A 23,220-nucleotide genomic window follows, 5' to 3' on the forward strand; every position below is an offset into this window, starting at 1 on the left:
TGCACTAAAACAACTTTCACAGATGCTGCAGATCCCTGTGGCCATCCCTTGGTGTCCCCAAGGCAGGACCAGCAGCGGGATGTGACCTGGCCAGTGGTTCCATAGGAGTTGGCTGCTGGCAGTCCTTTGTGCCCAAAGAAAGCAGTGGGGAGATGGTGGGGGTTAATTCTGTCTGGAGTCACATCTGGTAGTCAGAAGCACTGAGGATGCGAGGTGGGATGGTTTGCTTGCAGCATGGATGACTGCCTTATTTTTTAACTCATTAATTTTAATCTCAGCCCACGCCAACAAGGATCACAAGTCAGGGGTGCTGCTGATGCTCATTGCTTGACTCTGAATAAACATCTGCCATTTATAACTGGTTCCTCCGGCTCACGTTGGAACACTCAACACCTGAAATGCCTCTGAGAGCATCACGTGGAGACTGCAAGTGCTGCTCCTTTCCTACAGCACAACATCACACATAGGGCAAAATGTGCTTTCGGGACTGAACTGTGCCCAGTGTCTTTGCTGCCAGTCCAGTCAGTGCATGGATGCTCTGTTTTGCCATCAGCCTGCTTTCACTTCATCTTGTGGGCTGATTTTGGAGCACTTACCTGAGCTCTCATGCTGCTTGCTGGCAGCTCCTGCAGAGAGATGGCTGTGATATGAGCCTTTGCTTGCAGCAGTGCAGCCTTTGGGCATCTTGGATCTGAATTCTTCTCTTGTTCAGCTCACATGATATTTAATTCCTTGAGAGGGGCGGAAGGTGGCACCACTTGTTCCAGAGCCTGCAAATCTGCCTCTGCTGTAGCACATTCTCAACAAAATATAGAATCATTTGAGTTGGAAGGGACCCTTAAAGGCCATCTGGTCCCACTCCCTGCAATAAACAGGGATACCCACAGCTCCATCAGTGCTCACAGCCCCATTCAGCCTGACCCTGGGTGTCTGCAGGGATGGGCACCCACTGCCTATCTGGGCAACCTGTGCCAGTGCTTCACTACTATGTGTAGCACTCAATTTTCAATCCATGTGCAAAATGACATCTCAAAATGACATCTCTTGCTTCACTCCCTCCCAGCTGAGGTACCCTTCCCTGCCTTTAGTTGTAGCACCATTTGCAAAGGGTCTTCAAATAATCACTCCTCTTCCTCTGCACTGCTCCGTATGGACACAGGGAGGCTCGAGGTGCAGTATAGGTTGGCAAACCGAGCATTGAGATAAAGAATCTAGAATTTAGAATCATAGGATCATCAATGGATTGGGTTGGGAGGGGCCTTAAAGCCCATGCAGTTCCAGCCCATGCCAAGGGCAGGCATACCTCCCAGCTGGATCAGGCTGCCCATGGCGCCATCCAACCTGGCCCTGAGCACCTCCAGGGATGGGGCATCTTCAGTACCAGGACCTCACTGCCCTCTGAGTAAAGAATTTCCCCCTAACATCTATTTTTAATCTCTCCTCTCTTAGTTTAACACCATTACCCCTTTTTCTATCATTGCACCCTCTGTCAATGAGTCCATTCCCATCTCTCCAGGCTCGCTCTGCCAGCCAGGATACCAAACCAGTGCGCTGTGCATCCTTGATTTGGTTCAGATTGGAGGCAGCCTTGCCCCCGGTTGTTGTTGGGCTGCGTTTTGCGAGGTCAAAATGAGATGAATTTGTTTGGCTTTGCCACCCAGCAGACAAATACAACACTGGGCTTCATCAACAGGGTTTGTCTTGTGTTCACAAAGCAACAAGCAGCCACAGAGAGCCGGCTGTGTTCTGTGTGAGCTCCTGTACCATTTTACGCCTGGCTAGGGGAATCTCTCATTTAATGGCAAGACTGAGGAGCCTTCTGTGTATTATGCAGCTAGCAAGGGGGTGGTGGGAAGGGGTGTTTGTGTGGAAGCGCTGCTTTTCAAAGCCTTTTCAAAAGGCTGAGACAGCGGACACTTTCAAAAGATGGGGATGTCTCTGGTGCTGTCCGTGGCCATTGTATAGAGATAGAAATAAGGTGGGTGGAGTTCTCTGTCAGCCCAGATAGGTTTCAATGAGTTAAATTGAGCAGCGTTGCGATGGTCCAGCTGGAATCGTGTGTTTGCAGGGGGAAGGCTTTTATGCAAGAGTTGGGTCCTGCAGGTTTGCCTTTACTGCTTGATAATACAGAGTGTTTGAGACCTCCTACAGACTCTTCACGTTTGTTGGAATATCAGTAAAATAGAAGTGACACGAGGTGATATTTAATGCCTGGTCAGGAAGATGGTGTTTATTGGCAAAAGGGAATGGGCCATAACAGCTGAGTTCCAGCATTACCTTCTCTCTGTTCTCTCCTTTGTACACATCCAGGCTGCTGTCAGCAAGGAAACCTGAAATTTTCTGCTAGTGCTTTTGCACACAAAATGGCCAGAGAGATGCTGTGAATCCATGGCGGAATGAAATATCTCTGTTCCTGGTGCAAATTAAACCTCTGAAAATCTCAAAGAAACCATTTCTTTCAGCCATCCCATCAGTATCAATAGCAGCCCCTGCACCGGGCACTGGGGTACCATTTTGGGCTGAGAAGTGCCCTAGTGAAGGAGAGGGAGACGTTTTGTCTTGATTGTGATGTGGTGGGCAGTGCTGCAGGAAGGAATAACCAATCTGACAATGTGCTGGCTTTCACCCTGGGTTTTTTTCCAAAACAGATTGGGTTGCCGGCTCACCCTCTCTCCTTTGTGTTGGGAAGGGACCTCAGACTTCTCCTGGAGCTCCATCTAGAGGGGAGGAAGATGGGCCCACCCTGGTGACCTCCCTCGGGTGTCCTCAAGGAACCTTCCCATTGCTCTGATGTTTCTTTTCCTTCCTTTCAGGGTGGTGCTGTGTGGAGTTGGGGTTGGACCAGTGATCCTTGTGGGTCCCTTCCAGCTCTGTCATTCTGTGACTCTACAAACTCATACAACAGAGCTGTAGTTACACCACAGACACAGTTCCTCCTGCACGAGTGAAGGGGATTTCTCTGCTGGCCCCACAGGTGCAGCCCCACCGAGGATGTAGAAACCACACCATGCTCTGTGGTTTCTTGTGGGGTTGATGACAAAAGGCAATTGGTTGTGGTTTGGGCTGGGGATTTCCTGACAAAACAGGTCAGAGATGAGGTTCCTGTCATGATGCTCCTGCAACACAGAGAGCCCATGCAAAACTGAAGGGAACGCCGAGGAGTTGTTGCACAGAACTGAGCACACAACGCAGCCTGGCTGTCAAGATGGAAACAATCTCACAAAACGTTTCAGCTCCAGCTTTCCCAGTCTGCATTCATAGGATCACAAGGGTTGGAAGGGATCTCAGGAGATCATTGAGTCTCACCCCCTGCTGAAGTGATGTATAATAGGTCACATAGGTCCCCATCCAGCCAGGTCCTGAGTATCTCCATAGAAGGAGACCCCCCAACCTCTCTGGGCAGCCTGTTCCAGTGCTCCGTCACCCTGACCATAAAGAAGTTCTTCCACATGTCAGTACAGAACTTTCTATGTTCAGGCTTTAAGCCATTGCTCCTTGTCCTATCGCTACACAGCACCAAGAAGAGCCTGGCCTCATCCATTTGCCTCCACTTTCCTTTATATCTTTATAAACATTTATCAGATCCTCTCTTGGTCTTCTTTACCCCAGGCTGAACAGACCCAGGCCACTCAACCTTTACTCATACAGGAGATGCTCCAGGCCTTTCATCATCTTGGTGGCCGTGCACTGGACTCCTAGGAGATCCCTGTCTTTTTGGAACTGAGGAGCCCAGAACTGGACACAGTATCTAAATGTGGCTTCATTGGGGCAAAGCAGAGGAGGAGGATCACCTCCTTCAACCTGCTGGCCATGCTCTTTGTAATGCACTCCAGGATGCCACTGTCCTGCTTGGCCACCAGGGCACACTGCTGGCTTATGGCCAACCTGTTGTCCACCAGGTCCTTCTCTGCAGAACTCCTCTCCAGCAGGTCATCCCCAACCTGTACTGATGCATGCGGTGATTCCTCCTAAGGTGCAAGACTCTACACTTGCTCTTGTTGAACCTTACCAGGTTCCTCCTTGCCCAATTTTCCAGTCTGTCCAGATATCATTGAATGGTAGCACAGCCTTCTGGTGTGTCTGCCACTCCTTCCAGCTTTGTATCCTCAGCAAACTTGGATGTACTCTATCCCTTTATCACGGTTGTTGATAAAGATGTTGGATAAGACTTGACCCAGCACTAGCCCCTGGGGAACACTGCTTGTTACAGCCTCCAACCAAACTCTGCACTGTTGATGAGCACCCTCCGGGCTCTGCCAGTCAGCCAGTTTTCCATCCCCCTCACCATTCACTCATCTATTCCACATTTTCTAAGTTTCATAACAAGGATGTTGTGGGAGATGGTGTCAAACGCCTCGCTGAAGTCAAGGTACACAACATCCACTGCTCTCCCCCAGTCCATCCAGCCATTGATGACATCATTGAAAGCTATGAGGGGGTCAAGCATGATTTCCTCTTGGTGAATCCATGTTGACTACTCCTGGTAACCTTCTTCTCTTCCAATTGCTTGGAGAGGCAATTGGATTCCTTCCCTTCTTAGCAGCGGGATGGTTTTGCTTGGGTTGTGCCCATTTTCTGCTCGTCACTGTTCCCCACTGTGCCCTGAACACTTTGAAGGCTGCTATGGAAGTCTTCACAGGCAGTGCTGCAGTCGTGTTGCTGGGGAGATTAAAATAGAGAGTGAATCGTGAAGAACATGGCTCAAAGTGAACCACCCCATTGGGCCGTTATGTAGTCACCAAGGACAAGAAACTGCATTTTTCTTTTAAGTTCTGCTTCAGTATCTCCAAGGACTGACGATGCTTTGTCTGATGGCAAAGCCATCGTGCCCAATAGTTGTCTTGAAAAACAGGAAAAATACAAAAAAGAAACCCACATTTTCTTCTTCCACAATCTGATTGTTTCTCTGCCCTTCACCCGGTGAAATGCTGTGCATAGCTGCTGGCTGTTAGCATCTTCTGTGACAGGAGAAGGACATCCTCTGCTCCAGGGGATGCATGGCAGTAACCATGGAAATGCGCAGAGGCTTTTGTCTGAGCAGTGCCTCTTCAGATCAGCCCCACTTATCCCAAAGTAACAGCCTTTCTTGGCTGCCTTTTTGTTTCAGAGTGTGATCACATTGGTCTGCATAACCCTGTGATGTGCCCAGCGCCGTGGTGGGGCTCTGAACCCTTCAGCATCGCTTCCTTCTGGACAAGAACATGTGGAAAGAAAAATACCCGCGTGAAAATAAAGCCACCAGAGGCAAAACAGGAGTTTGGTCGTTGTTCAGGAGCGTGGGCTGAGGAGAGGAAATATTTGGGAGACGGATCTGTTTTTATAGCTGTAGCTTCTATATCATTATTTTTTCTAACGAACCATTTTCCAAACCTTTTCAGACAATATTTTTACAAGAGCAGAAGACTGCTGCATAAGCCTGCTGGTCCCGGTAGTGCAGGCATTGCTGGGCATTCTGGAGCACCCGCTCTATTCCCTTCATCCCATCCCATTCCTTCCGTGCTCATTGGCTCCATGCTGCAGATTCTTCCTCTGTGATGCTTCTAGTTGTATAATTTGGAAGATTTGGGCTTTCTCAAGTGTTGTCTGCACACAGATTATTCCAGGCTGTGAACGTAAGGCTCTCCTCAAATTGCTCCGCGTGCAGATGTGCTGATCCAGGAGTTGGAAATGAATTGAAATCGCTTCCAAAGGACATGAGAAAAGCTTTGCTTCCAGGAGGAACGTGTCAGAGCAACCGTCGGGACATCCCTCCTCCTAGGACTGCCTTCTGCATGTTTGCTTGCGCTGCTCTTACCTGCGTTCCCCCTAATTGACGGTAATTTGGCTAATTGCTCACAAAAGCAGATGTTCTCTCTGTGGTCGCATCGGAACGGCTTACAGTGCACTGCAGACACAAACGCACAGCATTAAAAACCTAATTCCTGTAAACAAGTCTATTAGAGGGTTAGAAACAATACCTCCAGCTGCACCAGATTCATTAAGGTTGGAATGACCACTGAGAACATCAAGCCCATCCACTGACCCATCACCACCACGCCACTGAGCCACGTCACTCCGAATTCAAGCATTTCTTTTTTGTTTTATGGCAGCAGTCACTCTTTTACAGCTCTGCCGAGCCGTTCTCCTTGCACTTGCTGTGTGCTCTGCTAACCTACTTGTAGGTTGAGCTGGAAATGCTTGCATCCAGCAGCACTGCAGATCCTCAGCTCAGATTCTTGGAGCCTTCAGCACAAGATGTGCTTCCAGCGCTTTTGGCAGTCCCGTACAGCAGCGAAGGAGGGAGATGTTTTCAGCTCCACTTCCCCTCGTTTGCAAACTTCCTAATGTGAGAGGCTGTGGGCTGGGAATGCATCCCTGCACTGCGCTCGGGCTATCTCTACGTCTGTCCCTTTTGCAAATAAGGGCATAATATATGCAACGCAATGCAAATGTATGTAAAGAGTAAGGTCTGCTCTGCTGAGTCTTGCATGTAACCAGAAGGAAAACAAGCCGAATTCTTTAAAACTGCCCCAAAAGCTGCTTGCTGGGCAGGCAGCACCTCAGTGCCGAGCAACGTGTTGCTTTGTGGCGTTCGTCTTCCCCGTGCTCGCCATTGTCACATCTCTCCCAGGGAGCCATTTGAGCACTGGAGTACACCCTAATTAGCAGTTTCATAATCAGTGATCTCGGCTACACCACAAGTGTTACTGTGGCAACAGGGCTGAACCGTTCAGCGGTGCAGAACCACCGCAGGTATATCGGGATTTGGCTTTGGCAGGGGCTGCTCCCCCGTTCCGGCTCCGCGCCGTCGTCCCGGCCGCGCTCAGGGTAAGCACAAAGCGCCGCGTCGCCGAGCGGTGCTAAGCTGGCAGCTCAGCCTCCTGGAGGAGATCTTAAAGCTCTCATGGGAACACACAACACCGTTGTGTGAAGGAGGATGCTCTGCCTGCGGCTGCCCAGCGCTCGATCAGCTTGCAGCGTAGCTCAGATCGGTGCAGTGCTTGCCTTCGTTTGTTTTATTTTGGTGTTCTCTTGTTTTCCTTCCCCACGTTCTGTGTGCTCGCTCTCCGAAATGCAACATAATGGCTGTGCTTCATCCTGGCTCCTAAACCAAATTGGTCCGATTTGACAATTAGCAGCGAGATGAAACGCATCTTTCTATTGCTTTCTCTCTATTACAAATGATGCCTGGAACGAAGAAGGGGAAACCTTAAAATGTGATCTTTAAAACGATAAACACAGTCCAGTATGATTTGAGTTCTTTATTCCAGTTTTTGGAGAATCAAGCTGGGATCACACAGCCCCACTCCTGCCTTTAAGGATATGCTCTTTGCTTTCCAGTCCTCCATCTCTGTCTCCGACGGCTCTCTTCCATCCCATGTTTCCCATTCTTCTCCATGTTTTACCTTTTTTCAGCTTTAAGGCTCCCCTGTCCTTCTGTTCCCTCTTCTTGTGGCCAAGAAGGCCAATGGCATCCTGTCTTGTGCCAGCAGTAGTGCAGGCAGCAGGAGCAGGAGGGGTTCATCCTGCTGTATTGACACAGGTGATGCTGTACCTCGAGTGCTGCTCTCAGTGTTGGTCCCCTGGCTACAAGCCATTCATCTGGGGAGTTAAAAAGACCGTTTGTGAGGCTGTGCAGCAGTAGGTGAGGCTGAAACTTAGAGATTTGCACTTTGTAGCAGCAGAAGAGACTTTTAGCATCACTCTGACAGCACCCAGAAAGCCAGGTGGGATTGGGGTCCCCAGTTACCCCTTCTATGCACATTCATTGAGATTGCTGTGTCTTGCTTTGAAAGAACACTCCATTGTAGTGAGTGGAGAGTGGGAATTTAGGATGTAGAGATCCGTGGAAGGTTGGGCAGGTGCTGGGTGATGCAGAAAGCAAAGCCTTGAGCTCATCCTTCACAGCATTGGTACCACTGCTCCAGGGGAAGCAGGCTGTTTATTTAAAGGGGGTGGAGGGAAGGAAGGAAGGAAGGAAGGAAGGAAGGAAGGAAGGAAGGAAGGAAGGAAGGAAGGAAGGAAGGAAGGAAGGAAGGAAGGAAGGAAGGAAGGAAGGAAGGAAGGAAGGAAGGAGGGAAGGAAGGAGGGAGGGAGGGAAGGAGGGAGGGAAGGAGGGAGGGAAGGAAGGAAGGAAGGAAGGAAGGAAGGAAGGAAGGAAGGAAGGAAGGAAGGAAGGAAGGAAGGAAGGAAGGAAGGAAGGAAGGAAGGAAGGAAAAGAAGTGTGTTTTAAGAAAGGGTGAATGGTTGCTGTGATTCATCTTTTCTGTTCAGGAGTGGAAAAGCAGAGGGTGGGGTGGGGGAATAATGCTCAGTGACACATCAAAGCCTTCACTCCAGCTTTGGAGACACATGCAGGGGATTAGTCACCCCATGGTAGCACAGCACCACAAGCAGCAGCTCCTGTCCCGCGATGGCCAATTCTGCTGTTACACAGCCTGCTGCAAAGCCAGAAGTTGGGGATGACGGGAATCGGTGCTGCGAAAGCACTCTGCAGTCGGACCAGCCTGATCCCAGTGGGCCAAACCAGAGCTCTCCTCCCCCTTTGTCAGCTTTCTCTGCTTTGCGAAAGGATGGAGTGAGATGGCAGACACTGCACAGGGATGGAGGGAGAGGCCAGACGGCTCACAAACCCGCTGCTCCAGCAATGTAAAGAAGCAGCAGGAGGGGACGGGGAGCGAGGGAGCGGCAAGCTTGTCTTCCAGCACAGCTGAGCTATTCTCATGGCTCTCTGCCACCCTTTCCTTTTGCACTTGCTCTTGTCTAACCCTACTGGGAGCTGCTTCGCCGAGCTCAGCACAAACCACCACCACTTGTTACATTACAAAGCTCCTGCTGCCTTTTTTTTTCCCCCCTCCCACTGCCGATCGCCTGAACGAGATCTCCTCATTTTTACAATCCTACAGCCCAAACCCAACCTTCCTCCAATCCCTATGCAAGGCAGCAGCTCCCGGGGCACAAACCCCTCCTGCCTTTCTGAGGGCACCTCCAGCCAACCCTTCTGCTCGCCGATAGTTCCCCATTCCCAGCAAACCCAGCTCCTCCTTGGCAGAGCCCGAGACATGACGTCAGGGTGTTTTTCTGCAGCGCTCACAGGATGCCGCAGCCGGCCAAGAGCTGTGTTTATGTTGATAACATTACAAGTATTTCCTCCCTGTTTCCGAATCAGCAGGGAGGGAGCAGAGGGGGGGAAGGGAGGCTCGAGTTGCTCCAGCGTTGGGGTAGGGCTTTGGAGGCCCTTTTTTTTTAGTGTTAGGAACTGGGCACGGCGAACCGCTGGCATTTGTTTTGGGCTGCCCTGGGGGATTGGGAGGATGTAGAGAGCAGAGGCTGGGACAGAGCTGGTCCTGCCTTGGGGATTTTGTACTTGCTCACTCCTCCAGATCCATTTTTACAGTGATAAAGCAGCTGATGGCCAGGAACAGGAGCAGCTCCAGGGGTTTTGTTTGATGAGCTGGTAATGCCCTAGGGGCTGCCTGGGCTCTTTTTGCTTTTCATATTCACAACCTTGTCATAAAGCCATAAAAACTGTTAGAATCATCAGATCATAGAATGGTTTGAGTTGGAAGGGATCTTTAAAAGCCATCTGGTCCCACTCCCTGCAGTGAACAAGGACACCCACTGCTCCATCAGTGCTCAGAGCCTTGTCCTGCATTACCTCCAGGGATGGGGCACCCACCACCTCTCTGCTTAGAGCTTACCCAGGCCTATCTGCATTTTGCTTTCTTTATAAAACCAGGCCAAAGCTCAGGAAAATGCAATTATTTGGTGCCATTTCCCCCTCATGTGATGTTAGAGGTAATACCATGGGGGCTGGAAGGGCAGGCAGTATCTCACTGCTGATGTCACTCCACTCAGCAGAGCATCACTCATCTTGTGGGTGAAAAAAAACCATCTGGGCTTTTCCAGCAAGAGCCCCGGGCTGGTCCTGGAATCACAGAATTATTAAGATTGGAAAAGAGCTCTACAATCCCCAACCCCAACCCATCCCCACCACATCCCTCAGTGCCACATCTCCATGGTTCATTAACACCTCCAGGGATGGGGACTCTTCCACCTCCCTGTGCAGTCCGTGCCCACTCATTGCGAAAAGAAATGTTTCCTAATATCCAGCCTTTCCTCCCAGCCTCTCCCTGTCTGTCTCCATGAAGCAGGAGATGGCACAGATTGCCATTCATGGGGATTCTCACCAGCAAGAGCCAGCTCGCATCATTCAAACTCCTAAGAAGGGTTTGGAAGAGATTAAGATGTATTTCTCCAAGAATGGGTTCACTGTGGGATATGCGGAGCCCATGTGAATCATAGAATCATAGAATGGCCTGGGTTGAAAAGGACCACAGTGCTCATCCAGTTCCAACCCCCTGCTATGTGCAGGGTCACCAACCAGCAGACCAGGCTGCCCAGAGCCACATCCAGCCTGGCCTTGAATGCCTGCAGGGATGGGGCATCCACAGCCTCCTTGGTCAACCTGTTCCAGTGCATCACCACCCTGTGCATGCAAAACTTCCTCCTAATATCCAACCTAAACCTCCCCTGTCTCAGTTTAAAACCATTCCCTCTTGTCCTATCACTATCCACCCTCATAAACAGCCATTCCCTCTCCTGTTTATACGCTCCCTTCAAGTATTGGAAAGCCACAATGAGGTCTCCTCAGAGCCTTCCCTTCACCAAGCTAAACAAGAACCCCTCCTCCCTGTGCAGTGTGGGCATAGGATGAGCTGCATCCTGGGACAGGGGTCTAACAGCAAGCAACACTGTGCTCCCAGCAATGTTCTCCACTGATCACTTCCATTTTTGCCGTGTCTTCGTTAGGAGGGAGGCAAAGAATGTAGGCGGGTGGTGCTGGTGGGAGGATGCTGCTGGTGGGGCTGCATCTTTCATGACATCAGCCTTGTCCCCTTGCCCAGAATTTGGGATGGGTCTCAACTGAAGCATATTTGAATCGATACGATGAGAGCAAACAACGCAGGGTGAATGAAAGACGAAAGAGGGATTGCAGGAATGAAGCTCTTTCTGGAAGGACTGTTTTGGGGGCTTGCAAGCTTGGGGCTGGACGATGATATCTGACATCATATTTTTGATTGCCTCTGGATCCATACCTGTTTCAGAGAAGATAACCATACCCATTTTTTAGGAGCTTTTTGGAAGGAAGAAATAACCAACAAACACCGTAAAAACTTTGAGCATGCATTTCAAAGGGCTGAGGGAGAAAGGTTGGGGATTGTTCTGGGAAAAAAAAACAATTTTACTGATGTCATCATCCTGTAATTTAATTTTTCAGGACGCTTCCTGGGAAGAAATGCACGGCACAATGCATGCACAGCACAGGCAGAGCTTGCAGATTGCTTTGAGTTATTCTTTGTAGAATGGGTGTTTGGGGCTTTGAATTAGGCTTCCCCAAATCCAGAATAACCTATTAATGTCCACCACGTGCTTAAGTCCAATGTGAAAAAGGAGATGTGGGTGTCCTGGAGATGGGTGATGGGGAGAGGTGAGCCAACCTCCCCTCTTTTGTGCCTTTAGGATCACAGCTCCTTGCTGGGTATTGCATTTACATTTCATCATAGCACGCTGGTGTGTGCACTATTACATGAACTCCTTATTAATCAATCTCCTTTTCCAGGTGGGGATGTATGAACGTCCAGATAAATCCTTCCATCCACATGCATACAGTGACTCTATCCGCACACTCACTCATCCCTTCCAGCTTTACACAGCAGCATCCCCAGTGTGAATTAGTTTGGGTTAACAGTTCAAATAAGTGTTTTTTTGCTCTTTTTCTCAGGTCAACATGGATCTATGGTTCTTTGTCCTTTTGCTTGGAAGTGGCCTGATGAGCGTAGGTGCTAACAATGTCACAACAGGTAAACCTTGCTTGCTGTCTCCTCTCTTCTGCCCCTAAATCCTCTTTAGGATGGAAGAAGGAAATGATCTTGTTCTTGTGACTCACCCCTTCTGTTAGTTGGGCTACAAGGGTGGCAAACTGTAGGTGCTCATAGATGGGACCTGCATGTTTATCCCGTGATGAACATCAATCCTCTCTTACAGGGGCACTAATTCTTATTCCTTCCCTATATCATAGTATGTGAGCTGCTTTTATAAGACTGACATCACCGTACTGTGCAAAGTGCTCTCTCTCCCAGACTTGGGATGTGTTGGTTGTTTTTTTGCTTGTAGTTGCAATAGCACAAATCTATAGCATATAAATCCTCCAGAAAAGTAACTTATGGATTCTCCTTTGTGCTCCTTATCCTCACAGAGCCACCCACAACAGTGCCCACCTCCACAAGTATCCCCACCAAAGCTCCTACAGCAATTCCTGATGGTGGGACGACGCCGAGAGTGAGCAGATTCAACATTAGCTCTCCAGTGACCACTTCTACCCCGGTGTCGGAGTCGCCTACAACCACAGCCACCAGCATCTCCCCCAATGCCACCACTGCCAGCCTCAATGCCTCCACTCCAGGGGCATCAGTGCCCACCTCTGCCCCAGTGGCCATCTCACTGTCACCCAGCGTGACACCGTCTGCCCCGCACACTGCACTGCCCAGCGTGGAAGCGGAGACGACCGAGAGGAACGTCAGCGCGACGGTGACAACACAAGAGACCTCTTCTGCATCCCACAATGGTAGGTGTCGTGCACATAGAATCACAGAATCACAGAACTGTAGGAGCTAGAGGCACTTCTGGAGTTGCTGCACTCTAACCTACCCCCAAAAACAGATTCTCCACAGCAGGTTGCTCAGGAAGGCATCCAGGCAGCCCACCACCTCTCTTGGCAGTTTGTGCCAGGGCTCTGTCACTGTCAAAGTCAACAAGTTCTTTCTTGTTCTCAGATGGAACTTCTTGGGTTCCACTTTATTCCCATTGCCCCTTGTCCTGTCTCTGAGCACCACCAAAAACAGCCTGGCCCCATCCACTTGGCACACTTCTGTTTGTCTAGGCTGCCCTAATTGTGGGCTTGTTTCATGGAATAGAATCATAGAATCACTAAGGATGGAAAAGACCACTAAGATCCCCAAGTCCAACCCCATCCCCACCATGCCCATAACCACATCCCTCAGTGCCACATCTCCACGGTCCTTGAACATCTCCAGGAATGGTGACCCCACCACCTCCATGGGCAGCTGTGCCTGTGCCTGACCGCTCTTTCCGAGAAGAAATATTTCCTAATATCCAACCTCTTAATCTTCTCTTGTTTTGCTGAACAAATAGGAACAAGAAGACACTTTGGGGCAAATTCCATGGCAATATGTAACAATATGTTACACTGAATTGAGTAAGTGCAAAAAGATTCATCCTCTCTTCAGTTCAAACAAAGAAGAAAAACAATCTACAGTGAACAGCCTGTAGAAGAGAAGGCTTCAGGAAGACCTCCTTGGGGCCTTTTAGAATGTAAAGGGAGTTTGTAAAACAGATGGAGGGTGACTTCTTACACTTTTTGCACCATTTTGTGATTCTATGATTCTGTGAAAGCTGCAGCTTCTTGCCAAGATGTTGGCTGTACCAGATTGTACAATCTCGTTTCACTTCCGTCACAGATGAATTTCATTGCCTTTTGTGGTTTCTTGGAACCACAAAAGAGGACTGGCACCCAGACTCCAGGTACTGGCTGAAAAGTTGATCCTCAGCAGGTTTGTGTAAGCAATAGTAATAAATGACTTTGGGATGTTGACCATCCTACAGATTTTGGGATGTTGACCGTCCCATCCTACAGAGCTTTGGTTATTCGTACTGCTGCTCCACAAAGCAGTTATTTGCACTTTGACACCAGCCATGGGCTTAAGGCATGCTTTTTAGCACTGCACAAGCACAGACACAAGAAAGCAGTCCCTGTCATGACAGATTTAAGGCTTAGACTAAATATCACAGAATCACAGAATGGCCAGGGTTGGAAGAGACCTCAAGGATCATGAATCCCCAACCCTCCTGCCACATGCAGGGCCACCAACCTCCACATTTAATACCACACCAGGCTGCCCAGGGCCCCATCCAACCTGGCCTTGAACACTCTAGGGACGGGGCATCCACAGCCTCTCTGAGCAGCTGTTCCAGCACCTCACCACTCTCCTAGTAAAGAACTTCCTCCTGACATCCAGCAGCTCCTAGAGAGATGGCATCAATCAGACTGTTCCATGCACTGGATGTCTCAATTTTGCATTTCCCAGCAGATCCAACAACGCTTATGTTAGCAGTTTTTATTCCTTACCTTGGGCTGCTTTAATCTTTCAAAGATCTGGATGAACAGTTGTCCATATGGTCACCCTGCTGTCGTTGCCCTCTTGGCACATCACAGAGGTGACTGCCAGGCATGTCGAGTTTGGGGTGATCTCAGCTCCTCTGAACATCTGTGTGCTGAGTGCACCCTTTTCCTTTGGGCATTTTTTGGAAACTGCAGCCTGGTGAGTCTGCCATCATGTTGTTTTTGCTGTTGGCATTGAGATTGAGGCTGAAGGATGTTCATGGCCCATAGAACACTGCTGAACTCATCCAGCTTGCTTCTCAGCCCCAGGCCCTCAAGAGTTTTTGTGACTTGGTTTCTCCTTGTGCACTGCAATGAGTTGGCCATGGAATCAGCAAGGCTTCTCTCTTGCTGTCAGTCCCTAAAACAAATGCCCAAGCTGATTCTTGCTTTATTTCAAGTAATTTGTCAAAGAGCAAAATTAGTTTTAGGGCTGCCTTTTCCATTCATCTTAATGGGAAATTTGGAAAGCAGTCATCAGAGCATTAAGTGCTGCTCAGGAGATGGAAAAGGAGAAAAATAGGAAATGTTTCTCCCAGTGGCTCACAGACCAAAAAGTAAAGTCATAAATTTTCAGGTTTCTCCTTCTAATCAGTAAAGCTACAAATGTGCATTTTATTCCTTTTTCCTTATGACTGAGTGAAAGCTGAAACATATTTCCATATCATGGCTTCAGGAGCAGATATTTTAATAAAAAGATTTGCAAGGAGGCGGTGACAGTTACTACATTTGTTGCTATTTCAGTCTTTGATCCTCACTTAGGAAAATGTGTATTTCTTGGTTGCTAAGAGACCTCTGTTTTCTTTTTCTGCAGGTAACTCTGACAGAAGAGGTAAGAGATTTGTATTTCATTACTCTTTATTCAAGCCCTAAGTAAAGGCATTTCCAGAAGCATTATGCTATTAGACAGCTCTCCTTATCACACGCTTTCAAAATGGCTTTTACAAAGCATATCAAGCTCTTTAGAAGAGGCATATTGATATGTTAATAAGAGTTGGGCTCCTGCTTTTCAAAAATAAACAATTCAGCACCAATTTGTACATATCCTATGAGATATGAGGAGTTCCTGCTTCACTCACTGAGTGTATCAGCACTGCCTTCTGCAGGGCTGTATGAAAAGGTTACAGGCAGCAGCTCAAGAAATGTCCTTCTCCTTTTTTGCTTATGAATTGTCTTTATTGACCGTGACTTACCCTGTTTGATCAGGACCCATTCTGCAAATGATGTGAATACTTATCATTCTCATTAATTTTGCTGGCAAGAAGTAGCAGAAATCCATTTCTGGTAATATAATAGCACTTACACTCATTTTTCCATCTCTGATTCAATGACTGAGTTCTGAGAACCAGCGTTGCTAACAGAATATTTGCAATTACTCATTGCTTTAGCAGCATAGGAGCCAACAGACCAACAGCAGGGCAGCCTGTTTGCTTTCTTTGTGTTTTCATCATTGTCCTGATGGCATTTCAGCTTTGTACACTACATGGCACTCCAGCTCACTGCTTTTTCCTGGAGTCAGGTGGAAATTGGTGCTTTGTCATTGTCTTTCATAACAACACCAAACTCTTCTGTTGTCTGCAAGTCCTTCCCCATCCCTTTTAAGCCTTGAGGGAGCTCATAGGATCTTGGCCTTATAGGACATCTGTAAGCTGTTCTTTGCTACTGCTGTGAGTGATATGGTGTGATCCATTGCAGAGATAGGGAGAAACTAACCATGGAGTCCTTGGCAGGCTCTTTAAAAGGCACTGCCTGCTTGGGAGCAAAGCTGCACAGGTATTTAAGACTTTACTTGTTCAAGAAGTGATGCTTTCAGTGCCATGTGATGGGGCTGTGATATGGTTTGCACATACACACCAGTCCTACAGAATGTGAACAGATGGCTGGATTTTCCATAAGGTAAATTTCACCTCTGATTTTCTGATATTTTGGTTGGATTTTAGATTCAGAAGTGACCAGGTTATCCTCTGCTTTGAGCCCTGTGCAGCTGTCCTTGAAGCATCATACAGAACTGAGGTTTTGGTGCAGGAACTTGGATCCCAATGAACTGTCCTGCCTTGGCCATGATAGAGATAGGACCAGCTCAGTGGGAACTTCTTTAACCTACTGCTTTGCTTCGGTTATTGTAAAGCCAATTGCAAATGAAAATGGAGACTGCTCATGCCAAGCTCAATGACTTATCCCAGACTGCAGTGTCTGTTATGGCTTCTGGGAAGGAGATCCACCAAGAGACCAAATGGAAGCTTTGTCATGAATCTGGTTCTGTGGGCTCTTGATGAATCATAGAATCATTAAGCTTGGAAAAGATCTCTAAGATGATCAAGTCCAGCCCCAATCCATCCCCACCATGACCATAACCATGTCCCTCAACACCATATCTCCACGGTTCATTAATACCTCCAGGGACAGTGATTCCACCACTTCCCTGTGCCAACGCATCACCACCCTTTCTGAGAAGAAATGTTTCCTTATATCCAACCTGACTTTCCCCTGATACAACTTAAGGCCATTATCTCTCATCCTTACCATGTACCTGTACCTCATCCATGCAACTGTGTCTGGGAAGCTTGGCAGGCATTGAGTAGGGCTTTGCAGCAAGAGGGTTTGATAAATTCAACAACATGAACCATGAACATGAGCCATGGCAGAGGGGAGGTGAGGGCTAGGAACAGTTACCGAGTATGCAGGAGACAGAAATGTGTTCAGATGAATTTCTTTTTCACTGCTGGGTTTGGGGGGATGCAGATGGAAAGAACAAAGACTGGGAGAGGTGTTTTTTTTATTGTTTGCAGCAGTAGGTCTTCACCTTCACATCGTTGTGCATAAGTCAGATCTTTTGTTCAGAATCACTTCTCTAGAGCTCCTGATTCCAGATTGAGTGAGCTGATGCAAAATGAAAATACCCCTCTCTGGCTCTGCTGCTATCCACATTCTTCTGGAAAAATGCCCTTTAGGGCTATTTTCCTGTCTGTTAGTGTGGCTTGTCTTCCAGCTGCCTCTGGGTGATGTGCTTGCTCCAAGCACTGCTGCTCTGACCCCAGGAGCAGGTAACAAATAGCTGGCAGCAAACCTCAGCCCTGGGCTGAACACAGTTGGGTGTAGCATGGAAACATTGCTTGGGCATGAAGCTGGAAGAAAAATCACGGCTATCTTAAACAATATGGGATCTGTATGGTTCTACAAAGGCCATCATTTTCACCTACTGTAATATAAGGATTCTCACTGAGCTCTTGGACAAATTTAGAAACTTTGTGTATGGACCTTTATAGGGCACTTTTAATCCTGTTTTTGTTTTGTTTTTTGTTGTTTTTTTTTATTGTGGGGCACTTTTAATTGTGTTCTAATTGTGAAAACCCTGGTGTGGCCACTTCTCCCCTCTCACAAACTTTCTCAGCAGAAGTTTGCATCCTCGAGGCCACAAGGTTTCCCAGCAGACTGCTCTTAGAAAAGGTCAGGGTACTATGAGTGGTGTTCACAGCTTTTAATCTAATCTCAGCATGCTCCCTTAGGTCACATATCTATCTTCACCAAACCATAGAATCGTTAAGGTTGGAAAAGCCCACTGAGATCACCCAGTCCAACCAGACATGACAAATGCAACCCTATGGAACAAGTGGGTTACTTGCAGGAACTGTAGAGGAATGGTTAATTGATGGCACTGGGTGGTTTTGGATAGCCATTGGTAACTGCACCTTTCTTTCTTTGTTGCAGATGAGACTCCAATTATCGCCGTGATGGTGGCCCTGTCCTCCCTCCTAGTCATAGTATTTATTATTATTGTGCTGTACATGTTAAGGTAAGAAGGGCTTTCATGCTGACTTATTTGACAAATGATTTATTGGTTGGTTAGCTGAAAGACTGGTCTCTATCGTGAGCTTTTTGTTCTGTTTCCTAAGCTATGCAAACCTGACACAGGCAATGTTATAAAAAGAAATCTGTGAGGATAATGAAAATTATATTTGGGGCTATTTAATAATTGTTGCTTATTCATTTCAATATAAAGCTATTCCTTCTCTGTTCAGTTAGTGAAACAGTAACACTGAGAAGGATGGATTAATCAAAGCCCTGCTTGTGCAGATAAGAGCATGCAAGGTCTCCTTCCAAGGCTCAGGTTGATGGATTGAGGAACCTGGTGAAGCTGCACAGAACTCTCCAGCCATAAAATCTTCTGCATTATTCCTTCATTCCCATCACAATATCAGACATCACCCAATGCCCATGGACAGCCTTGGGTACCAAAGCTGTGCACCAAAGTTGTCCCAGCAGAACCATGCAGGGCAGTGGGTGCTGCAGCTGTTTGGACACAAGGGTGATGCAGCAGATGGAGCTGCAGCACAAGAGAGCCTTTCTAAGACAACGTTTTAAACATCCAAGCATCTGGGCTGCTCCAAACGATGCCCTCAATGAACCCAGCTCCTGAGTGCACATCTGCTCAGCTGCAGTAAACATTTTAATTTACTCAATGTTTTGATGATTAAATAATTAAAAGGGAAAAAAAAAAAAAAAAAAAAAAGCAATTTCCTTAGTAGTGGTGGAAAAATTCCCTTCGTTTCTTGGCTCGGGGCCCATCTCACAGCAGTGAAGCTGAGGAGGGTTTGCTATTCCAGAAGGTAACCTGGCATCTCAGTGGCCAACTCCTGACTTTCTCAATGCCCTTTTCTTCTTTAGGTTCAAGAAATACAAGCAAGCAGGGAGTCACTCCAACTCCTTCCGCCTGCCCAATGGCCGGACAGATGATGCAGGTAAGGCATGACATGGAGACAGAGGTACAAATGAATCACCATAGAATCACCATTAAGGTTGGAAAAGACCACCAAGATCATCAGGTCCAACCATCAACTCATCACCACCATGTTTACTAAATCATGTCCCTTGCAAAACGTGCCATGTGCTTGCAAACCACAGCATGTCAAACATTCTTCAGAATGAACTATTAATCCATTATGAATGGATTATTTTACTTTTTTTTTTTTCTTTCCATTTGTAATCATACAAAATTATATTAAATCATCAGAAAACAGAGCTCTGTAGAAGCTCCAAGAGCCCCTGAGCTCAGCACTGAGCCCATTGCAGTGACAGCACCTAGCGAATCCCTGCTGGATAATGTTGTTTTAATCTATGTTTATATTACTTTCTTGTTCTGAACTCTCACTGTTTTCCATGATTTTGACAAACCTAAAACAACAATTCTCTTCCTAACTTTAATTCCAGCAACAAATGTTTCCCCTCAAGTGTTCTAATACGTTGTGATCACTTCCAAAACTGAACTGCTGGCAGTTCCCCTTTTAAATTAGGATGACAGCTGAATAAAACTCTTGTGAAGTTCTTCACATTGACTGCAGGCACCAAATTAACATTGTGGAGATAAAGCTGGGAACACATTGTTTTTTCCTTATGAAAACCTTGAAAGATAGACAAAATTTACAAGTGCAATTAAAAAGTCTTGTGCCAGCCTGCTGTAACGTGCTTGTCTTCTGTAAGAGCTGAAGAGGAACTTTCAGGCACCTAAGGGGTGGCCTTAGTGATCCTTATGGATCCCTTCCAATTCAGGATATTCTATGATTTTCTGAGTCAGACTCAATTCAGATCCTTTTTCTGAGCTTCTTCCATATTAACCACACACATACAACAGAGCACTAGCTGAAAATCAGCAATGTTTTTTCATGCTGGCAGCTAAAGCCTTCCTTGCCCAAGTTTTATATTGCTGTAAGCTAAGGTGTTAACTTCATAAACCCTCAGTTGTGTTGATATAACCCTCCTGTGGCCTTTCTTGGCTTCGCTGGAGTTGCTCAGCAGAAACCAAACGCAGCAGCTACCTTTACTGCATTCACCTGGGAGCTGTGGCATGGTCATTGTGCCAAACTTCCCATGTTAATGAGGGAATTCAGAGTCTTCATAATCATATGGTTTGGGTTGGAAGGGAACTTTAAAGCCCATATGGTTCTGACCTCCTGCCAAGGGGGGACACCTTTCACTGACCAGGTGCCCAAAGCCCCATCCAACCTGGCCTTGAGGATCTCCAGGGATGGGGCACCCACAGCTCCTCTGGGCAGCAATGCCAGAGCCTCATCTCCCTCAAAGTGAAGAATTTCTTCCTAATATCTCAGCTACATCTCCCTTGTTGTAGTTTAAAGCTCCAGACTCTGGTGTTCATCTCCCAGAACTGATGACTTGATCCTTATTTCAGCATCCTGGCTCCATGACAGGGCAATGCTCAACTCCAGGCTGCTGATAAAGTCCCAAGTTATCACAGCACCCCCAAATTTTCATGGACAGCCCAAGGGAGGAGCAGAGACAGCCAAGCGTCCCTAAATGTGGTGTGCCCACAGTGTGGGAGCTCTGTGAGGATGGGTACTGGGCACAGAGGAGCATCTGGGGACAACTCTGACCCCTGGGTGTCATTGCAGAGCCCCAGAGCATGCCGCTGCTCGCCAGGTCCCCCAGCACCAACAGGAAATACCCACCTTTGCCCGTCGACAAGCTGGAGGAGGAGATCAACCGTCGCATGGCAGATGACAACAAGCTCTTCCGAGAAGAGTTCAACGTGAGTATCTTTGCTTCTCCTCCTCTCCTGCAGCATAAGGGATGGGTGGGAGTAAGGAGGTTGTTTACTCCATTTCATTCCAGTGGACACAACCAAGCCGGTACAGAGTGGTGTTCATCTTTCAAACTGATACAGAAGATCCTCTGTTACTCTGCAAAGCAATGGGTGTTTATTGCAGGGTGGACGGTGGTTATCTACAGCCATGCAGCAATTTCATGGCTGATGAGATGAAGAGGTTGATGGAGAGAGAATTGAAAAGCTCTGTCTTCTTTTCCTTAAATTGCACAGCTTGAGCAGGATGCTATCAGTGTAAAGCTTATGACACACAACAGAAGAATTCTGGTCTCATTTTGTAGAACAGCAGAGACAAAACAGCTGGTACATCAAAGGCGAAGCCACTTGGAGATTTTTACATATTTATTGCAAAGCACACAAAGAAGTTTTCACCCTTGTAACTGGTCCCTGGTATCTCTCTCTTGTTGCCTGTGTCCCACCCGGCTGCTCTCAGTTTTGCTAGCAAGCAACACCCTGGGGTTACATTCTTCTGTATCCAGGAGGTCTTGGGATGGAAGAGCTCTAAAAAAGTTCCCCTGCCTGCTGGTTTCCTCCCAGGTAGAGCCTTCCCTCCTCCTCCTCTTCAGGGCTATGACAGAAACACTGCCAACGTGAATTGCTGGTAAAGCTGTGTCGTGGTGTATCAAATGCACAAACAGCCAAAACAAGAAATTGAAATTCTACTTATGTGAGTAAGCTGTTAACTCTGACCACTTAGAGCACAATGGCTGGCCTTCACACTGATCAGTTTGGGCAATAATTCAGATATTGTCATTACCCCACTGTACTGCATCGTCACTTCTGAGATGTCTGTAACTTCTTCCTGATGTTGCTGAGTTCTGTGACTTCTTGTGACACTGAACCTGGTGAGATTTCATTTTGGCAGTGCAGAAATAGACAGAAGTGATGAGGTACGGGACAAAGTTAACTAGTGGCTGGAGTGTCATAGCACATTACTTAGGAACTGAACTAACTGGATTCCCCATTGGTCTAATTAATGAAAGAAAATCCACTGCTGGTCTGATTGCACTGCAGGTGCTGTCTGCAATTACATAAAACCTTAGGTGAAAGGTGTGATAAGCTGATATCAGGACTGTGACAAGATTAAAAAAGAAAACGCAGTCGACTTCCCCCAGCTGTCGCACAACTCGATACCCTGCATGTCAGAGGAGGCTGTGAGCCCATGAAACCAAATCCACATGCTGAATATCAAGGGAAGCAATCACTTGGGTTATAAATCCTGGGTCCTGGGTTGCATGTTGTCGTGCCAGCTGGAGGAAGCAACACATGCCATCCTCCTGATGGCTATTACAGGGCTGCATTGCAAGTGATTCCAGCACCCCCATTTGGAGGTCCCTGATGCTGCTGGAAGGACAACAGATCCCTACTGGGGGTGGGATGGTGCAGCTCCCTCCCAGCCCTGCAAGTGCTGGGCAATGAAGTTTTGGAGCAGGGGGAGTCTGGTCGGGTTACACAGCATCGCTGGTAATGGAGGAAATGTCAGCAGGAGCCTCCCTGTGAGCTTCCAAAACCCTGTGTTGGTGGGTTTGGTGTTGGAGGTTTTGCTGCCACCTCGTGTTTGTAGGTCCAGAGGTTTGGGATATTGCATTTGAGAAGGGATTTGCTCTCTGGTACAGCCTGGGCTGTTCAAATGATCACTCTGAGCTAAGTCAGGGCACAGAGCAGCACAGGAGTGATGGTGAGGGAAGTGGATCAGGGGGATTCATCCTTGTGCAGGACTCCTTGTGCCTGAAAATATCACATAAAACCCATTTTCTGCCATTACAGGCTCTCCCAGCGTGTCCAATTCAGGCCACATGTGAAGCTGCTTCTAAGGAGGAGAACAAGGAGAAGAACCGCTACGTGAACATTTTGCCCTGTAGGTATTGGTGGGGCTGGGGGGCTGAGGGAGGGCACCACCAGGGTGGGCTCACCCAGAGGGGCTGCTGCATCTGCATTAGCCTTAAATGCACACTAGGGACTCCCTGGAGCTGTGAGCAGCCAGGAGGATGTGGAAAATGAAGCAGATGGGAAATGCAGATCTTTTCTGTGTAAGGAAGGTCCATCATCTTCCTGGCTTTGAGCATGGAAGGATTTCAGGGCATAAAGTCACTTATGTATTCTGGGAACCCCCTAAGCCTGGGCTCCACTCCAAAAACTCAGCTCAACTCTGTGGGGCTTTGGTTTTAATGCAGAATTGTCATCTTTCTCCAGATGATCATTCCAGGGTTCACCTGACTCCTGTTGAAGGGGTTCCCGACTCTGACTACATTAACGCCTCCTTCATTAATGTAAGTGCCTGTCCTGCCTGACTGACTGCCATCCCTAAAAGCGAGGCTTGGCTGCATGTGTGGCCTTTATGGAGTGCAACTTTAGTCTGGAAGAAGCCAAAAGAACACAGTCC

At 47.7% G+C, this 23,220-nt stretch overlaps 1 protein-coding gene across 2 annotated transcripts in view; it reads left to right on the forward strand.

The window, feature by feature from the left end:
- The window catches only part of PTPRA (protein tyrosine phosphatase receptor type A), a 95,777-nt gene that overhangs the window by 62,446 nt on the left and 10,111 nt on the right, over window positions 1-23,220 (forward strand). The window contains exons 4-11 of one of the 2 annotated variants that reach the window (XM_031588157.2): window positions 11,765-11,843; window positions 12,239-12,607; window positions 15,036-15,053; window positions 17,930-18,014; window positions 18,887-18,960; window positions 20,626-20,762; window positions 22,605-22,695; window positions 23,031-23,107. In XM_031588157.2, coding sequence (XP_031444017.2) covers window positions 11,765-11,843; window positions 12,239-12,607; window positions 15,036-15,053; window positions 17,930-18,014; window positions 18,887-18,960; window positions 20,626-20,762; window positions 22,605-22,695; window positions 23,031-23,107 — 930 coding nt within the window. The remainder of the gene's footprint in view (window positions 1-11,764; window positions 11,844-12,238; window positions 12,608-15,035; window positions 15,054-17,929; window positions 18,015-18,886; window positions 18,961-20,625; window positions 20,763-22,604; window positions 22,696-23,030; window positions 23,108-23,220) is intronic. The other variant, XM_031588158.2, reaches the window with a different exon arrangement.

The sequence above is a fragment of the Phasianus colchicus genome, chromosome 4, assembly GCF_987193195.1.
Source record: "Phasianus colchicus chromosome 4, bPhaCol1.hap1.1, whole genome shotgun sequence".
NCBI classification, from domain to species: domain Eukaryota; kingdom Metazoa; phylum Chordata; class Aves; order Galliformes; family Phasianidae; genus Phasianus; species Phasianus colchicus.